This window comes from Neodiprion lecontei, chromosome 3 (genome assembly GCF_021901455.1).
Source record: "Neodiprion lecontei isolate iyNeoLeco1 chromosome 3, iyNeoLeco1.1, whole genome shotgun sequence".
NCBI lineage: Eukaryota > Metazoa > Arthropoda > Insecta > Hymenoptera > Diprionidae > Neodiprion > Neodiprion lecontei.
The window spans coordinates 29,930,762-29,950,086 of NC_060262.1; the positions used below are offsets into that span (position 1 = coordinate 29,930,762).

A 19,325-nucleotide genomic window follows, 5' to 3' on the forward strand; every position below is an offset into this window, starting at 1 on the left:
TTCCATAAAAATTGGTATACAACCATTTTTTATCAATTAGTGTTACGCAGCATGACTCGGTGGAATATTTAAACATACGAACGGTAATTTAATGAACCATTCCGCAGACGGAAAATGCGTTAAAAATAGAAGACTTGACTAGTGCCATCACACAATGGCCACGAACCATCATATATCAATCACCATTTTTGTATGAGTAAAAAATGATTTTTTCATACAGAAAAACGGCGATAAACAAGTACGGTAATAATACATGAGAGCAATTATTTTCGGCACAAATGGTTGAAATTATTCTATAGTTATGTATACATTTTATTAGGATAAATTTTATGTAACCCATAACGTATGTTATATTATATTATGTTATAGTAAAAAGGAGAGAAAATGGTTTCGTTACAGTAAAAATGCATTTATGTAATTGATTAATAATGCAGTAAAATTATTTTCCTCTTTCTGGTTTTCCCTTTCCGTTTATTCTTCCTCTCCTAGTTCTTATAGTACGTACATTGAAATAGATTTAAGCCTCGACGTAAATTGGGAGCGGCGAATTATTGACGAATTCTGTATTGCAGACGTGAGACGGAGGAAGAGACGACAGACTGAAGATAAATGGATATGCGCGATGACACGACGAGTTAGTTACTCATACGTATGCCATCTATCTCGCGCTTCTGTCTTACCTAACCGTATATTATTATTTACGTATCCATGTCATATGGTGTGAGTCAAATAAATTTCTATCCTTATTCCGGCCGCAACTTACTTACATCAAGGCGTATTATAATAGGTAATGAAATTATCTTATTCTAATCTTGTTCGCCCACCATTTCGACCAATTCACCGCATTTGTCGTCCAGATCATCCTGAAAAAAAAAGATACCGATATCATGTCACACGTAATACCCGCTTGTTTTAGCTTCCAATTTATATAGAATATTAAATAAAATAGAATGGCGTGAGACAAATAAATTTAGCTTGCCTTGTACACATTGTACATCATTTTAACGAGCTGGATTGAAACTGTACAAGTTTTACATTAAGTGGTGAGAATTTGGGAGTATACGTATAATATAATGCTATCGTCGCGTTATATAAACGGGCCGGAAAACCGTAGGTAAACCTATTACCTGAGGCTTAACCCATCGAGACGTATATTTTAATAATGCAATGACAATTTATTACATTTCGAAACACCGCATCGAATTAACAATTCTGAACTTGGAGCGTTAAATTTTAAATACGAAACCGGTAACGTTAAGTGCTCGGATAAGCTATTTCAAGGATAATCGAGGTAGAGTTTGAAGAGGGGAGAAATACTGTGGGCTGAACTCGGCAATGGCACTGATGGGTCTCAAGGAAATTACAGGGGAAACAACTTGTAAATAGGGTTAATTAGTCGACCCGTGAAACTGATACATGTACAGTACAGCAGATGAAGGAAGTCGGCTCACTTATAAGCCAACGTATGAGAAATTCAGCCGTACACATGGTACAATTAATAGCTGCAGCTGTAGTTTTTCAAACTTGCGAGTTTGTCAAAAATTATGCATACGCTGACTAAACAGGATGAAGGTTCGAACTTGTGCGTGGTTCGAAGCCCGAATGACCTAGTCGAGATTCAAATTTTGGAATAATTTTATCTGTTCCAGACGTCTACTCACCTCCTCGATTTCGAGACACTTGCCCCACTCACGCAATGTGATTTTGTGATCGCCATCTGCGTCGCAGGCGTCAAGGAAGGGAGCGATACAGTGTTCGAGAGCCATAAGCGGAGCTCGAATGGGGAAAAGTTCGTGTCTAGAAACGACTCTGTCGTGGGGGCTACCGTCGAGATCGCACCACTTCCATATCACGGCGTTTCTCCAACGAATGGTAAAGTTCTGTGCCGCGGCCTGTTGCATCTCCAAGAAGTGTTCCGTGAGCTCTCTGCGGTCGGCAAGGTCACGCATAACGTTGAAAAGCCAATCCCGCATGCGTCGGGGGAAGTCGGCCATTTGACCCTCGGTACATTCCTGCAAACCGAATTGCAAGTACAATGGGTAGATCAATTTCAAATGCGCTTCGTCTCCGCCCCTCGCAATCGGTATAATACAGCATAATTCACTCGCGATATCGGGAAGACGTTGTCAAATTTACCGGCATTTCTCTGCACTCTCCGTAGTATTCGACGTGGACGTGCTTCTGCTCGGGACCCTTGCATCTCGGGTCACCCGTGACGCAGAAACACCGTGCCTGGTGAACCTCGCAGTCACTCGACCACGTCTCGTTCAAATTGGTGCACACTTTGCGGCGAGCATCCGATTCGGGTTCACATTCCTCAACGCAGACACACTGAGCAACGCCGTCATCGTCCGGCTGTCGTGTACAGATATGTCACATTGTTAGACTATTCCTACCATATTTCCTGAACAATTTTTATAACTTTAAGGTATAAGGTATAAAGATCACCTTGCAGGTGCGTCCAGCGCTGCAGTGTTTGTCCATGCAAGGGTCGTACTTCCAACGATTGTTTTCGTCGGGGCTGAATGCCTCGTATTTGTCTTCTATATCTTCGGGCAAGACTTCGTTGATTCCCACATCTTGAGTCTCGATTTCAGAAGCTGGTGTCGACTCCGATCGATGGCCGTGATGCTTTTTGAGTAGAAGTCATCGTTAGTAATTTTATATGACTATAACTTATAGCTGTCATGCAATCGCTTAAATTGATAACACTTAATTCGATACGAGCATATACGCACAAGGAGAACATATTAATTACGCAGAAAATAACGACGCCGAATTTTAAATCTAGTCGGTCACACCTCGGCAGAATCGCGTAATGGTCACACTGGGTGAAATTTACCCCAAAAGTGTTTTTTGCTTCAATAATGAGTTCTTAAAAGTTTTAAAAAATTTATCTAGGCATTGTTCAAGGATCGCAGAAAACGCTCTTTTTGTTTACCTATCCAAAATTGATTGTTTAAATATTGTAAAACGTCGGCAATGTTGAAGCAAGTGCCAAAAATATCGAAAAAAGGCCTTTAATTTCGCGTGAACAATGGCGCCACGAGGCCCATTTTCACGACTCAGGGACTCTACGAGGAGTTTGAAAAATATTTGCGGTAAATTCACCCAGAGTGACCGATTAGGATTAAAAATTGTTGCAGAAAAGACATGACAAAATAGTTTTAAAAAATTAAAACTTCATAGATATATCTGTATATAATTGAGTCTAATCACCTTTCCGGAAACATCCGAGAGCAAAAGAACAGCAACGCAGAGAGTCCCCAGAAGCAACTGCGTCGTTGCCCTCATCGTGACCTCTGTAAAATTCGATGCAATCTTGTTACACGAGAAGTGCATAGAAATAGCCTCTGTATAAATTATCTATCGCTGCTTGTTACGTGTAACTGTGCAATAGGCGACAATACTTGCGGCTTATAGCTATGATTCGCGGATTCGTATATAATATTATAACGAGGAAAATGTTTTCCGAATTATTTGGCTCCGGATTAGGATTCATGCCGGAAGTATATACCGTTGAAGAAAGACGACGGAACAGTTTTTTTTTTTTTTGTTACATATATTCTAAAAAGTTCAAGCTAAGAACAATAGTTGTTGATCAGCAGCAGTATGATGAACTTGAATATGCAATATTCAGTAGGCCATCATACAAATGCGCTGTATGATTATGACAAGTATAATTCATGATATTTTCATAGTGTGATTTATGAACGAGTACAGATTGATTACACATTATGTTTATGCACAGAATCGTGTTCTGTTTTAACAAGTTGCAAACTGTGTCATCTCAATGACTGTTGCAGGCATGCCAGCAGTTTATTAGTACTAACAAGAGCGAGTTAAGATTGTAAGAAGTATATTATATTGTGCAATTGAACTAGATCACGATACTTTCTTACATCGGTTAATTCTAAAAGTATGATCAATGCTTTGCAACATTATTCGTTATTCACGTTTCTAGGATTATCAATATTCTTTTCCATTCGTCATTTGAAGCAGTGCAAAATTTACAAATTCCTACAGCATTAGTGCCTGGAGGTCATATGACTATAAGTTGGCAATAATTTTGAAGTAAATAGGACATTGTAAACTATCTTCGGGCCATCTTGGGTCAATATGAGGGGCGATATCTAACCATATCATACCATACGTGTTTCTTATTAATCGCAGTTTTAAGGCGATAACCCAATTTCGGCAATGAGCCACGCGTGAATACGTGATTGAAATAAACTTAGCATCATTCTCGAGCGATAGTAGTTTCAAGGACGGATTCGGTTTATTGTTTATGTAAGATTGACTATGACATATTTGTCAAGCTCTCCAATTTGTATGGCTTACCGATAACCGATCCAGGTTTTTATTAACGGAAAAATATTTGCCAATAAGTCCCTACACTGTCGGAAAAATACCACAGGACAACGACAACGTTGTGCAGCACGGTATCGCCGCCATGTTGACGTTGTACCGCAGATATAGAAAATCACTCGCAATATCGTGCAAGGATTCGCATGTACTATACTGTATGTAGAGCAAGTACCGATCCTTGCATCCGGATATTATGTACATTTTGATGTGCATATGCATACATAGTAGAACTGTGATCTATATACATGAACGCGGTGCGATAACGACGCAAACAAGTTCTCAGGATTCAAAATGAATTTTGCTAGGCTAGAAAAGAAAAAAACATGCCCCATCTTTTCAACGTACACAATAATATAATATGTAACTATTGGTTGCGAACAGACTGTGCGTAATCTTTCGAGTTGGAATAAATAAACCATGCACTATACGTGATACGTATAATAATATGTCGTAATAGAATTATAGATTTCTTAAGTCGGTAGCTTCCGGAGGCCGTGATTTTAAATGACGCGAACGTCCACGTCATAAAGGTGTAGGCGCATTACAACTGATAGTTGAAAGAACGGATCTATGCTCGATTATCTGTAAAAGACGGGTGGGATTCAACTTTCGAATGTACGTCATCATTGTTCGAGGTAATGCAGATGTCCTTTTACGGAGCAAACGACGCGTCGGATCCTCGAGCTGTGCGCCACGTGTGCCATGTGCCTCCGAGAAATCTCAACGGCCGACGCAGATACGTTGACAAGAAACAGAGAAGGAGCGAGAGATAAAGTGAGAGATGGCCAAGAGATGAAGGAAGAAGGAGGGAGAGGCACGCTGATACGGATGGCGTCGGCGGCGACAGGGAATTCAAGAGACACTGGTCGACCTGTTTCCCGGAGTAACGCCCGTGCGTATGAATACTAGCTGAGTTGGATGCAAGCACGAAAGCTCGAAGAGCCGCGTGCGGGCTCAGCGCGGTCCGGAGGAATCCAGATACCGAGAGCGGCGCAGTGATACACAGCAGAAATGGATCTGTGATCTTACACAATTGCTATTTCCTCGTGGAATACAGCGACGCGTAACGCGGCACCCTCGCAAATAAGTACTCGTGCTAGCTAATCGTGACGAGGAGATCTTGCTCTTGTTACATACATACATACATACATATATAGTATATATATAGGGTAATGTTTAATTAAACTGTACGTCGATCGTTGCAAACCAACTGCAATTATACATTTCTTTAGGTCATCGAACCGTAGAGGACGATGGAGGATCATCCTCTCTTTGCTATTGTTATTAGCTTTACTTTTTTTTTATCAAATGTTACTGTTAAAGGAACGATATCATTCTAGATCTACGTGAATGGTGATTACATCACGCGTTCAGTTTCAGGCATTTCACAGCATTGCAAACCTTATTTTGCTCATTATTATATCTGGTGATGTTATACTTATCAAATCACATCGTAGTAATGGTGAGACTTTTTTTCCACGATCTCAAATCTAGCTGTGTATTGAAAATCAAAACTCATGCTTGGAAGAATCGTACTAATTTTGAACAAAAAATTGTACGATTGTTACAGCATATCGAAACACAATGCTCGTGATTTCAGTTCACGTACTAAACCATATACCTACTTGCCGTTTGAAATAATTAAGTGAGCTAATAGTGATTAATCTCGCAAGGACGTAGTATTCCTGAGAATTGCATTTCAGTACGATTTCTCGATAGATATTAGAACGCTTCGTATGCATAGCGACTTGTCAGAAAAATTGAAGACTTATTTTCAAGATTTACTTTAATGGAATTGCAAACTGACATGGAATGCAGTTTGTGCAGCGGAGGACGAAATGATAAGTAAGCATCAATACCGACCTAGTGGCACTATCACAGATAACAAATGTGCTTCATTTCCGAAGGAAATGAAATACTCGTAAATCTCGCTCAACACTGTTGAACTGAGGCATTTATAAGAATAAGGTCTCGGTACTTGGCACGTGGAAATATATATATTTTTTTTCACTGTACATACATATTTTTTTATCTAGTACGACATGAGCAGAGTCTTATTATAATGTAACGAACACTATAATCGAGAACAACTCTCATATTGCTACGTTATAGTGAGGTGCATGGTTTTTACCACTTTGCTAAGCTTTCATGGATAAAGAAGCGCGAAATACCGGGCGCTTTTTGACAGTTGATAACAGATATTCACTTCATGCAACCTGACAGCAGACTTGCAACCAAGCCTAAAATTACGTGCTGAATAACCGAAGTAAGCTAGATTTCATTTGCTCAACGCGTGAGATCGTTTTTTTTTTCAAATATACGGAAGAATTTTCAAACATTGAACGATCTGTTTAAATAAGGACTTCTTTTGATAGGAATAACCATGTGCAATTCTGAGTATAATTACAGACAAAAGTCAGATACAAATAAAAGTTAACATTTTCACTCAAATTATCATCAAGCGACGATGTACTCGTTTTTTATTTTTTTGTAAAACAGTACTTCTACAGTGAAAACCTTTTATTCCGTAAAAATGAATAACATCAGCGATTCAATTGACGACAAAATTTTGAACAGTTATAACTACTTCAAATCATAGCAGAACTGTGGAAGGAAGTCATACCTTGACCGGGATAAGTACCGCAGAGAAGTTGTCCTATCGGCTGGCTGGACCAACGACGACTGACGGCTAGTTCGGGCCTTCTGTAAACTGAGATGATTGCATGCCGCCTTCTGACATACCCTCGTTTGATCTCATTAGCATACGGACTGTCTTTTCGCTTTACGCGAATGTATATTACGTAAACATTTATTATACGCGGACAGAGACAAAACGGTTCGCGACACAAACTGTGCAGACGAATGCCTCTCCTTTCGTTATTTCTCTTCCACAAATTGATGAACCGAATTAGAGGACTGTTATCCTAATTATAAATTTTTGTGGGCTTATCAGCGTGTCGTAGCTATTATATGTTTGGCTGCCTGTTGCGTTACTTTTACATCTGTAACATTGGGGATACATTTGATTTGGTGAATAGTTTTGACATCCTACATTTGCACACGAATTAAGATCACATCTTTCAAGAATAATAATAACACTTGCGAGAACGTTATCTCTTACTGTATAAAGGATAGTAAAAATTGATTATACTTGACTACAATTCAAGTGCTTATGATCAGTTTGTTTGATTGAAAGAAAAAAAAAAACTACAGAAGTAAAGATGGTTTGTACAAGTTAAACCTTATTATGAAATTTGAAAGTTTTTTTCTCATGTATATTATGAAATGAATCGCAATCACTTGTTTAGGTGCAAACTGAAATCTGAAAATATTGTTTACATTTTATATTGTGATTCCAAGCATAGACATAGTCACACGATGAATTAGGATTTAGATGACATGTTCATTCAATTAATATTTATTCCATCATGTAATTAGATGATATCACAGTGAGTCTAGGAGGCTTTGCAACACTAAAAAATTTATAATCATTTTTTCAATACCTATGTGATACTGTTTAATATTAACATCCTATACGGAAAAAAACTGCGCAGGATTTCTCAATTTTTCACCTATTATTATTCACTAGTTACAAGTGGATATTGTGCCCATGGAAAACGATTACCACACAACTATTATTGTACAATTCTATGCAGACTCAGAAATGATAATCATGTAGAATAATTTTCGTAAGGCCCAGACTAAGAAAACGTCAGAAAGAGTACCATAAATCTGAATATTGTCATCACGGCAGTGATTTCGCGTACATATTGTATTCAGGAATAAAAAAAATTATTTACATACCTATACGCATACGTAGTATGTAGGGTAGATTATTAAGGTAGACATCAAACAGTCGTTGGCGGCATGTATTCAATTTTTTGAACAATTTTCCAATATATCACCATAAAATTCAGCGATTGTGTTCCAATTCGTCTGCCTTATTCATCAATTTTCCTTACTTAAGTAACAATATACAAATGAAGTATTATTAGTTGGTAGCAAGGTATATTATACTAAATGCAAAAAGTTATAATACGTGTCATGTTTGTTTAAACACGTCTTTTTTTTTCATCATCTCAAGTTTTCTTTTGTTATCGCAGTAACATTTCCACGGTTGTACACACAAACTGACCCAAAGATGCCAAAAATAAAAATGTATGCTTCAAAAAATTCACAACTTAATTACACCATCCTCTATTAATATTTATAACTATCATATTTGTTAATTTGTTTTTGTTTATTTTTAATAATTACCTATTGTGAAAAAAAACATTCATACTAAAAATTTGCAAATAGGTGATACGCACAGGTGCTTTTATGTAACAGTGGTTCAATTTAAGATCATTGATAAGACCGCTCACCAGGGTAGCAAATCCAGACACTTTCTTTAACGAAACACCTGGTTTGTTATTTGTGGTAAACAAGCTCACCCGCACTACGGTGTTTAACGATTGATTAAAATGTCGACACCCCGATTGTCCGTGAATGAAAATACAAATTACACCCTCGTATCACTTTTTCTATACAGCAAAATAATCTAGTTTCTTTCATCCCCTATATAAAAAACATTTCACGTATCCGTTATAATAACGCGAATAATTTTCACGTAAGCTTGTTTAGCGTAATGTACAAATCGGTTTACAATTATCGAGTAACTACTACAGTTAATATCAATTTTACTATATACTTTGATGACACAAAAAAAAAAAAAATATATATAAGAAAAATAAAAATATCATAATAATAATAATAAGAATAATAAATTTGTAAACGTACTTATTGTGCCGAGGTATAACAGTTTCGCGTAACCAGTTCTAAATAGAAATTGTCGGAATTTGAACTGTACTATGTAATTATTATAGATTTCTTTTACGATAGAAATACTAAAAAATGAATTACGAAAATGTTTCAAGTTCCGAGCATGTATATTATAGTTATTGACAGGCGGGTTACACGAAACTGGGTTATCAGTCCACCATTGAAGCACAACATGTACACTGAGAAGTGAATTAAATTGTATGTATTTACTTGATCCAATTGCACGTGAATTGAATCAAATACTGTTTTTTTTATTAATTTTTTAGTTTTAAGTAATTTTTTATTAATCCAACAGATTGATTGTGTCGATTAAATTACGAAATATTGTGTCAACATCTATTAATTAATTATCACCTTTGCGTGTCAAATCGACTAAATTTTGCTCTTTAGCTAAACAAACTAATGAAATCAAATAAATATTTATTTGGCTGAAGTAAAAATTAACTATATCCAAAAAACAAAAATAATTCATCGACTGACAACTACATATTTTGTTTTTTAGATAAAACAATTCCAGAAAATGAATGTGTCAAATGAATCTCACCGAATCAAATATTGTATACATGAAAAAGTAAATGCACATGTAAAAGTGAACCTTATTCTCAGTAAAGATCGAATTCAGGGTAACAAATTGGAAGAATTCTGTTAATTAAACAGACGAGTTCAGTTTTAGACAGATAATTCGATGCTCATTTTTTCAGCCTCTGCTACAGAAAACTACCGTTATTGTTTGCATTATGATGCTCAATAGCCGAAGGCTTGTCAATGTCGGTTAGGCCGCGATCTTTGATTAAAAACGAAATACGTTTATTCAATTTTAGCTTTCGAGTAGTATTCACATTCAATGATTATAATCTTGACAGAGTGTTGGTGCAGTTGACCTATGATGCAAATACAATAGATCATCATCTATGTTTCTCACTTATACTGTTGAGGACGCTGTCTTTATGTGTACACCTAAATAATAAAGTAACAGAAGCGTACTTATTGCGCAGTACCATGAATTATTGAGGATTTACTTAAACTTTCAGTACGTACAAATATGTACTTTGAAAATATTAGTAATATTCTACAATGAAATTACTATTCACAATTTAGTGCGATATTCACTAGATTGTATGTTTGATAATTATTATTGATATCAATTTCTATAATTAATCATTCACTGTATCATGCCGTTTTCATTACAGTTATACGCATACTAATGGTATTTCTGGTAATCTTATAGTAAAATCGGTCCGTATGGACGATTAATTTAAAGAAACAATGGAGAACTTTGTTTTCTTAATTCACTCTCAGCCTTAAAATTGCAGAAACTTGTCGTCATTTACCATTTCTTTATAGTATCCGTTTAACGAGTTGTTTGTCAATCCGCATCCCTGCCTGGATCCCTTCTTTGCGAGCAACAGTCTCTAGCATGAAATCAGTTTGAAATAATAAGGATTGAAATTTGTTAATACTGTCGATTGAAAAATTGCACGTTAGCAGCTGATAGTTTTTCACTTATTTCAGAATCTGCCCTCAACAGAAGGCGATAATTGACATAACTTGGAATTGTAACATCAGTTGCAACATGCAGATATTCAATGTTACATTTAATTAGAAAAATTATTTGCTATTTTGATATCATATACCACTTGCAATATTCGTCAATACACAGTGCTAGTCAAGTAATTAGGATTCCTAGAATCCAGAAATTTATGCAAAATTGCTTGTTTAGAAACGTGAAACGTTGACAGTTTATGGAATTTATTTCAATTTCCATATCTTATTTTTTAGATTTATATACTGAATTCAACACTGAAACCAAATGAAATAAGATTTACGGAATACTTGCGTTATGACTGTTAGAAGAGAGTGTAATCATAAATATTTCCATGAAAAGAGAATTAGAATGTACTAAGCTAAAAAGTACTTCGATTAGACGATATTTTTCCAGTATTTTAGAATCATACATAAAGTGTTCAGAATTCGTTATTCCACTAATTTCGCATACAAAGCACCGATTCTAAACTATCTACATTGTAATGAGCGTAACAAAAATCAACATAGAGTAAAATATATGATTCCGAAGATTTTTGTAAAATAATTCATACATATCTATTGGTGAGTACACGCGGAAGATATTCGATCTCTGTATGCGAATTTCTCAACGTCGACCTCTGCTATGAAATGAAGAAAAAACTTGGAAGCGAGACTGTAATTACGTCATTATGTGTAGACAACATTTATGTTTCTGTACTCCAATAGTAATCTCAAATTATAAAAGACACACTCTGCAGTTGTACACGGCGTTTTCAGGGCTTTGCATCAAGTTAATTTATAAAGAATATCGAACTATAGGCGAGGTATTTTTTTGCCAACACATTGTTGAAATTATGCACTTATTTCAAAAATAATTATCTCTTACAAACTCTATAGATATCGCTCGTGACGTCCAAGAGGCGAGATGATAATCTAGTTTAGAAATCGATTTTGCTTCTTTTGTCGTAGTTTTTCCAATATTTGTACAATTTAGATGAAGCTTGATCAGATGGTGATTATTTAAGAGAATATTTCGTATTTACTTCCATTTCCATATCAACATAATTATTGGCGAATAGTGCTAATATCAAACAATTGTAGGACCGAGGGTTAGTTCACTATAAACCATTATACAAATCATTGATTCCAATTTGATTATGAACCTAATCAATCAAAGACCCTTTTACGAGATCGACGTGGACGGCCAGCAAATCACTAATCCAGAAATTTGTATGCAATGAAACCCTTGATTCAAACCTGCATGTCCAATACAATGTGTATTGTGAAAATATTAATAAAATACAAACGTACCCAACGTTGTGAAATAGAAAAAATATAATTGCGAATTTGAGCAAATAATATAAATTCAGTACAGTGTTATTAATTTTACACAATATATTTGACTGCATTAAGAGAGTACCAGACCTCTTTCTGACAATGCATAAATATTGATATTTTCATATTACATGGTGTAGTATTGTCATAATTCTGCTTGAATTGAGAGGATATTGAAATGATGCCCAGTATAACGAGAAGTATGAGTAAAAAAATCTTCGATAATGACATATGTAAGAAATTTTTACAAAAAACTTCTTCCGGATATTTCAAATCATTCATCATTTTGCTGCATTCTTTACTTTTGAATTTCACCTAAAGTTTCGTCCAAAACTTTTTCTCGGAGTATAATTGCTCGCGTTGTAGCGACGCGAAATTAACAATCTGATTTTTGCCATGTTCAAAACTTATTAATCAAATCATTCCACGGACTTAGTTCAATTGCTTCAGACGAGTCTCTGCCCGACAAATATTTCACGTAAATTTTGCGATATAAAAGCTATCATTAGTCTAATTTAGCAGCACTAGGAACAAAGTTATATAATTGGCAACTGTCAATCTACTTTATTAAAGATGTTGTATCACGGTATTCGTAATTAGTGCGACCAAGTAAATAAAAAAGAAACAATATCTTACGAAAAATGACACAACAGCACCTCTTTTATGTACAAGATGACATAAACAAAATATCATTCTACCACAATCCGAACTTTTGCGCATGTCTTTGCGAAGAGTAGCATCAACATAACTATATGCCATCAACTACACTGAGTGACAAAATTCTATATGTATTCTTCCACTATCCACTGCTTAGTATCTCTCGTTTGGTTGATTATTTTTGTCTTACATTTCATTTGAATACGAGTTTCTGAAACCTGAGAACTACACAAATTCTCCGAACAGATTGGTATTTAGAGTAGAAGAACGAATTAATAGATCCTTTCCGTAAGCAGATGGGGTATACATTTTTTCAATTAGCTTTGTCCGGCTATTGTCTCTCACTACATACACATCATAGTCCCTTGCGTTGTTTGTCAAGTTGTCTTGGAACTTGTACGACCACATGAAAATTTGTTAAAGCAACTGTGAATACTATAATCGATTTGGAGCAATGAATCATACAACGTTCGACAAATCTAACAGTACCAGCTACTCGAATTAGTACTCGCACATATTTCTCCATTTTCCATTTTATACAAAATCCTACAACTGAATGGTTACCATATGCATATGTATTTATATAAGCTTCTCTAAGAATAACTTCGAATAATTAAACCGCTTTATATACAATGCACTAAAACGTGTATAATATTGAACATAGCCAATGGTACACTTTTTCATACGTGGGCCTCGTTATGATCCAAAGTGAAAATCTATCACTGATTCCATACATATCTTTCACAATAAATATTTTTAGCTATCGCACGACCTACAAAACACACTGGATACTTATGTTGAGTGTAACACCGAAGTTGGGCAGGATGCAACTTACAGCGTTCAGAACATTTAACGACGATTCTGATAGTTGTGATTGCCTGGTTGTCTCATACCACCCCCTCGGCCACCATCTCCTCCGCGTGAAAAGCTTCCACGACCGACGCGTGGCTGTCCACTACCTCTTATCACACCACCTGGACCCCCTGAATAGCAAATTATGGTATATTCTCATTGTAATGCTATCAAGATTTTTGCAAATTTTCTATTCTGACTGCAATGTGTTCAAAGAAAAACTTATAAAATACCTGGCCCACGTTGCTGTTGGCCGCCCATTGGGCGTACTGAACCATCTCCGGTAGACGGCCTCCCACCTCCCCCTTCCATTGACATCCTTGGCCTAACTTTCTTTTCCTCCACATTCAACTTCGTACGATTTTCATCAGGGAAATGGATTGGCTGTAAGTAAAAGAGGGTTTAACGGAGATTTATCTTCTACTCGCTATTTAAATTGCAATCCGAATTCCTTAAGGTAAAACAGCAATCAAAAACGAAATAGAGAGAAATTCTTCTCACCAAACTTTGCAGAACGTTTACGACGGACTGGTGATCCTCAAACGTAATAAATCCGTAGTTGGGAACTCTGCTAGTATTGGATGTGCCATGGGGGGTTTTTCCTCTTTCGTTTTGTTTGCTGTGAACACGTAGATCAGCTACTGGACCGTATTGCTCGAATAATTGACGCAATTGATCTTCTGAAGCATCCAGTGGAAGATTACCCAAAAATAATTGATGAGAATCGCCGTACTGGACTTGCCGGCCCCCACGACGTTCACCATCTGTGGTAAAATATTATCAAATAATCAAACATTGAACCAATTGCCTTATGATTAAATTCTCTGTAAAGCTAGCTATGAGTAGAAAAAAGCGAATTCAAAATATTGAGGATAAATGGGACTCATTGATCGCTAGCAACAATATCACCTGATTCTCAAAAACTGTAAAACTTTCAGGATTCGCCATATTCAAATGATAAGCAAATACCGAAAATGAATTGAATAAAATTCTAAAATATTTCAAACGGTTTCCGCAAAATGATGTCGAACAAAGTATTTTAGCATCAACAACCGTTAATTACCGTTAAAACTATTTTCAAATCAGATGTAATTTTCCGTTCAAAGAATTCGTTATACGCTAATTTTTTTTTGTGTGAACTGGTCTCAACAAGTTTTTGGACTCGCCCGCTTCAACTGTAACTCGCAACTATAATCACCCCAGCCGTTGTCATCAGAGAAGGGGGGGCGGGATGGTCCCCTGCCCATACCTCGTTGCACAGGTCCTCCTCGTGGAGGCCGTTGTTGTTGTTGTTGTTGTTGTTGTTGTTGCTGTTGTTGTGGTTGTTGTTGCTGCTGTTGTTGTGGTTGCTGTTGTGGTTGCTGTTGTTGTGGTTGCTGTTGTGATTGTTGTTGTTGGTTTCCTCCAACACCTCTATGAACCTGCTGTTGATTGGAACTGACGTTCGAAGGGGTGGTGAGAATAGATCCAGCGTTCACAGCAGGTACCGAAATGCGATCATCAAGACGTTGATGTGTGATGGGTGGCTATAACAAGATATTAAAAATTATTTGAATCGTCAGGAATTGAGTGTTCACTATTTTAGTTTTTTGCTAATTTTCTATTATTAGTACAAAGAACCTATAACTCACTGGTGACATGGATGCCTTAGGCGCTTGTGGGCTAGCCGAACCAGTTGCGGTGGCAAAAGATTTGACTAAATTTGCATAGGTTTTAGGTCCGCTATTGTTGGTGGCTGGGGTTGGCACTGGGACTTCCGGTTGAGAATCTGAAATCGAATGCTGTTCCGGTTCAGCATCTAACGGCTCCTGAGACTCCTCAACTGGAATTTGAGGTTCTTCTTTCACCTGCGGCTGTTGTTCAGGAACCACTTCGGGCTCTGGTTCCTGAACAAATTGTTCCTGAGTTGCAGGTTCAGAAATGTACGTATGGGCATGCTGCTGCTGATTGATTAGAGGTGATTCATCATGAACAGAACCATTAATTGCCACTTGTTGCATGACCGGATGCACCTAAGCATTACCCAATACATTTTTTTCATTGTTATATTCGATATACTACAAAAAAAAAATTACCTGATTAATTTGAGCTCTATTGTTTTGATGTTCCAAATGTTTATTCAAATTCTATTATTATTATTGTTTTAATTTTTTAATTTGATTAAATATTAAATTGGTTCAGCACATGTGTGAGGGGCATTCAATATTTGGAACTATAAATATTCAATGTTCAAAGTATGGTTCACTTGTTACTTCTATTTCATTTTTGGATAATTTGTGTAAAATATCAAAATCTATAAAATTCAGATAATATTTGGAGGTTACCGGAGCAACATCAAGTATTAACTGTAATTACAGTGACATTACACATCTGTTCAATATTAGCACAATTTCTATTATGAGATAAGAAAAATAGATAATTCTCATTTTTATTAATGCAAATAAAATTTTGCTGCATCTGGAGATCACAATCTATAAATAGAATTGACTATTGAGGATAACACACCACCGCCAGACCTCCAATTTCCCGAGTTTTCCCCTGTTCCATGTCAAAAATTCTATGCAGCCTGTCTATTGCGGGATCGTAATACTACACAAAATAAATCATGATACATTGAAATATGTGAAGCTAATCTTCGTTGTGTATAGTCGAGTACCCTTGACATGTGTGAGTACCAGTTAAAAACAATATTGTTTTGCGTATCAATATTAAAACACAGCTTACGGGTTGCTGAGGTGGCGGGGCGTAGTATACGTGTTGCTGTTGCTGTTGAAGCTGTGGTTGTTGACTTGGAATAAGGGAAGGTGGACCTTGTGGCTCTGGAGGTGCAGTTGCCGGTGGCAACTGATGCCCTTGATTGGGTTGTTCATCCTCTTCTGGTTCCGAACGCACACCTTCTTCAGGTTCCCGTTCACCAACGCCTTCACCTATACCCCCATCACCACCTTCAACTTCTCCTTCTTCCTCATCAGGGAAGCCAAGGTCTTGGTAACGAAAGATGTCATTATGAACGTAGTACTTTTTTGGTGCTTGCGCAGCCAAAACAAACGTTTGTGTGAAGCGACGCATCGGCTGTCCTGCATTAGACAGCTCTCCTGTCACCTGTAACAATTGTTACAGCCAAATTATATCATGCTAGAGAATTGTTATAAAAACTTGTCAATAATCTAGTGGTTACATAATGATTGGTCAAAGTTGTAAATGTTAGAATGATTATATACCTGAACAACAACACCATTCCCAAGTGTAGCCTGTGAGTCAACTTGACTGATCTTTGCATGACAATCGCGAAAATTCAATTGTTGGATTTTTTGATGGATTTGTTTCTGACCAATAGCTGGATTTATTTCTCTGTTAGGAGCGTCCAGCCCTCCATGAACAAACGACGAGTGGTTATTATAGAACCTAAATGAGAAATTAGGTAAAGGTCACAATTCATAATCATATGGTGACGTAGCAGGGAGTAGGTTTTGCGTAGTACAGACCACATAGTTTATCATAAATCCAAAAAACTTGTAGTGCTACAAATATTACATACTGTTTGGTTTTTTTGTATCTGACCTCAAATTTCTCAACAGAAATTTTACAATCGTATTTCCGAATATTATTGGTACAACTTTGAGTGACATGAATACGTCCATTAAATTTTGGATATGTCTGTTGAAAAATCTGTACTGCTGTAAGGAGACTACTTTCACTGAAGTAAATGGTGGTAAGTGAACAGCAAAGGTGAAGAATATTGAAATTATCATCTAAGCACTACAGCAGCAGTAATAGATTTATGATAAACAAATCTGAACAGTAGTTCTGCAAAAGAGTATTATGTAATGACTGAGTACTGGTAGTAATAATAAATGAACACATTGTGATGTGCAGGTAACGTAGGGCATATCTGTTACTACACCAAATTATATAAATCATTTATGAACTTATAGAATACCTATGCAGGTGGGACGGGGCCTTGTTCAGCAAAGTATAGTATTGTCGGACGAACTCGCGGCCGACAGATTGGGGCGAGGGGGATGCCTCCATGACCATTTCCTGTCCTACTCCTTGACGCTGTTTTCCGTCTTCAAGTATGAGTTAATTATATAACAAGGTTGATATTTCTCAGCAAACTGATTATCTTGAGTACCTAGTGAGATGTTGTTGATGATTGAAAAGTCTTACAAATATTAAGGCAGGCAGATTTTCTGAAACATAGGCGCAATATAATTAAAATTAATGAGAATGTACAAAAAAAAAGGATAGATTATCTGTAGAAATGTTCTGCATGTAAATACTAAACTCTTGGCTGGGTTAAAATATATTCAAAGACATCTCAGACGGCAGCATATTTATACAAAATATGTTTTTCCTTTCATCTAATCTATTTGTCAGTCATTAGTCATTGGTCACGTTTGAAATTCTTGTACAATAAGCATTTGTCAACAACAGTACGAGTTACATTAAAACTACTTCAATTCCAACCTATGCATACTTCAGAGTTCGGGCAACTGATTTACAGAGTATAATATAATCTATATATAATAGAAGCAAATAGGAGTCGTTATCTTTGGAAGTGAATGCATCTTTTCTTGTGGGAAGTTACACGACGGAACACTGTGTTTTAGGCATAACGTTCCAACCTTGATTGAATATCAAGCTTCAGAAAAAAGCCAAGGGGCATCAAACAGCAAAATAATGATGGATAGTCTGTAGATGAATACTAAAAATTAGTCATGAACCAGGTGAGAACATGAAATTAAAACAGAAGGTGCAAGAAAAAAATTCAAATTATTTGGAATTATGGTGAATACAAAGACGTGTGGGGCGCATTATTAGAGGCGAGTAGAGTATGTTAATTCTACTTCGGCAGAATTTTGTTCCCAAGTGACGCTATCCGGATAGATTGGCCGAACCCAGATGCCAGGATTAAACAAACTGAAAAATCTCTCGAGGCGGACAATGCATAAACGCAGCGTCCTCAGAGTGGCGCTCTGTGGCGGGGCATGGCGATTAAATTCGTGGACATTTTGCGAAAATTTCCAAGGGCTACGGTAGCATAAAAAAAAAAAAAGAAAAAATCGCTCACTTGGAGTTGACAGAAATTTTTTTGAGTGATAACAAATACCGAGTAATGTGAGGTTATACCATAGAGCGTGTAACGCTATGTTCAATTGAGCCTACAAAGCCGGCATGTCTAGGGCTATGGCATGTGAAACCACGCCGAAATTGCTCGGTGCAAGGTCTTCTGAGATTGTGGTGCTGTTCTTAGCGAGATATACACGAAATATCGGTCTAATCCAATGCTCACCTTCACAGATCTTGATGCGTTTGGTTACACTTAAGTTACACGGTAGTGTTACGCTGGACAAATTTCGATGAAACAAGGTTCAGTATGAATAATAACAGTTTACAATAATGTTAATTATAAAAACAGTTCGGTGTAGGACCCTCAGTGTACCGTGGTGTCAGCACATGCACTGGATGCGCATGCGCGATTCGAGAGGCTTCGAACCCAAAGGCTTTGGGAGCTGCTTCGAGGCTAGCCGTGATTTCAATCGTGTAGACCCCACACATCAGAAACCCGGGAGGGTCGAACGGTTTGACTGCGGTTACAAACAAACATGGCTGCATATTTCGGACAAAAATATTCGGCGCATTCTGCAAAATTTATGTGCGAAAATACATGGAACGACTGAATGATCCTGTAAAATAGCAGTGGTTATTGTTGCTTCCGATACCCTGATATCATACTGTAATTGAGGGAAATAAGCAAGGGAATA

The 19,325-nt window shown here is 36.9% G+C and overlaps 2 protein-coding genes across 8 annotated transcripts; both read right to left on the reverse strand.

Annotated features, from left to right (window-relative positions):
* Positions 1–393: 393 nt before the first annotated feature.
* LOC107220621 (SPARC) lies at positions 394–7,284 on the reverse strand. The gene is made up of 6 exons (XM_015659289.2): positions 6,992–7,284; positions 3,220–3,302; positions 2,449–2,631; positions 2,137–2,355; positions 1,662–2,012; positions 394–863 (listed from the first exon to the last, which is right to left on the reverse strand). The coding sequence occupies exons 2-6, from the start codon at positions 3,292–3,294 to the stop codon at positions 807–809; spliced, it is 885 nt and encodes a 294-aa protein (XP_015514775.1). The 5' UTR covers positions 3,295–3,302; positions 6,992–7,284; the 3' UTR covers positions 394–806.
* Positions 7,285–7,770: 486 nt separating this feature from the next.
* On the reverse strand, positions 7,771–19,027 carry LOC107220618 (ras GTPase-activating protein-binding protein 1). Of its 7 annotated transcripts, none has more exons than XR_006903514.1 (10): positions 18,854–19,026; positions 17,498–17,750; positions 16,779–16,962; positions 16,282–16,659; positions 15,189–15,569; positions 14,756–15,083; positions 14,059–14,321; positions 13,791–13,941; positions 13,482–13,688; positions 7,771–10,601 (listed from the first exon to the last, which is right to left on the reverse strand). XR_006903514.1 is itself a non-coding variant. In XM_046735253.1 (10 exons), exons 2-9 carry the CDS (start codon positions 17,593–17,595, stop codon positions 13,555–13,557), a joined length of 1,917 nt encoding a protein of 638 aa, XP_046591209.1. In that variant the 5' UTR covers positions 17,596–17,750; positions 18,854–19,026; the 3' UTR covers positions 7,771–10,601; positions 13,541–13,554. The 7 variants fall into 7 exon arrangements, 6 of the variants coding, with proteins under 6 accessions (XP_046591209.1, XP_046591212.1, XP_046591211.1 ...); XM_046735253.1 differs by having other exon boundaries at positions 13,541–13,688; XM_046735256.1 differs by lacking the exon at positions 7,771–10,601 and having other exon boundaries at positions 12,890–13,688; positions 14,807–15,083; positions 18,854–19,027.
* Positions 19,028–19,325: the final 298 nt, after the last annotated feature.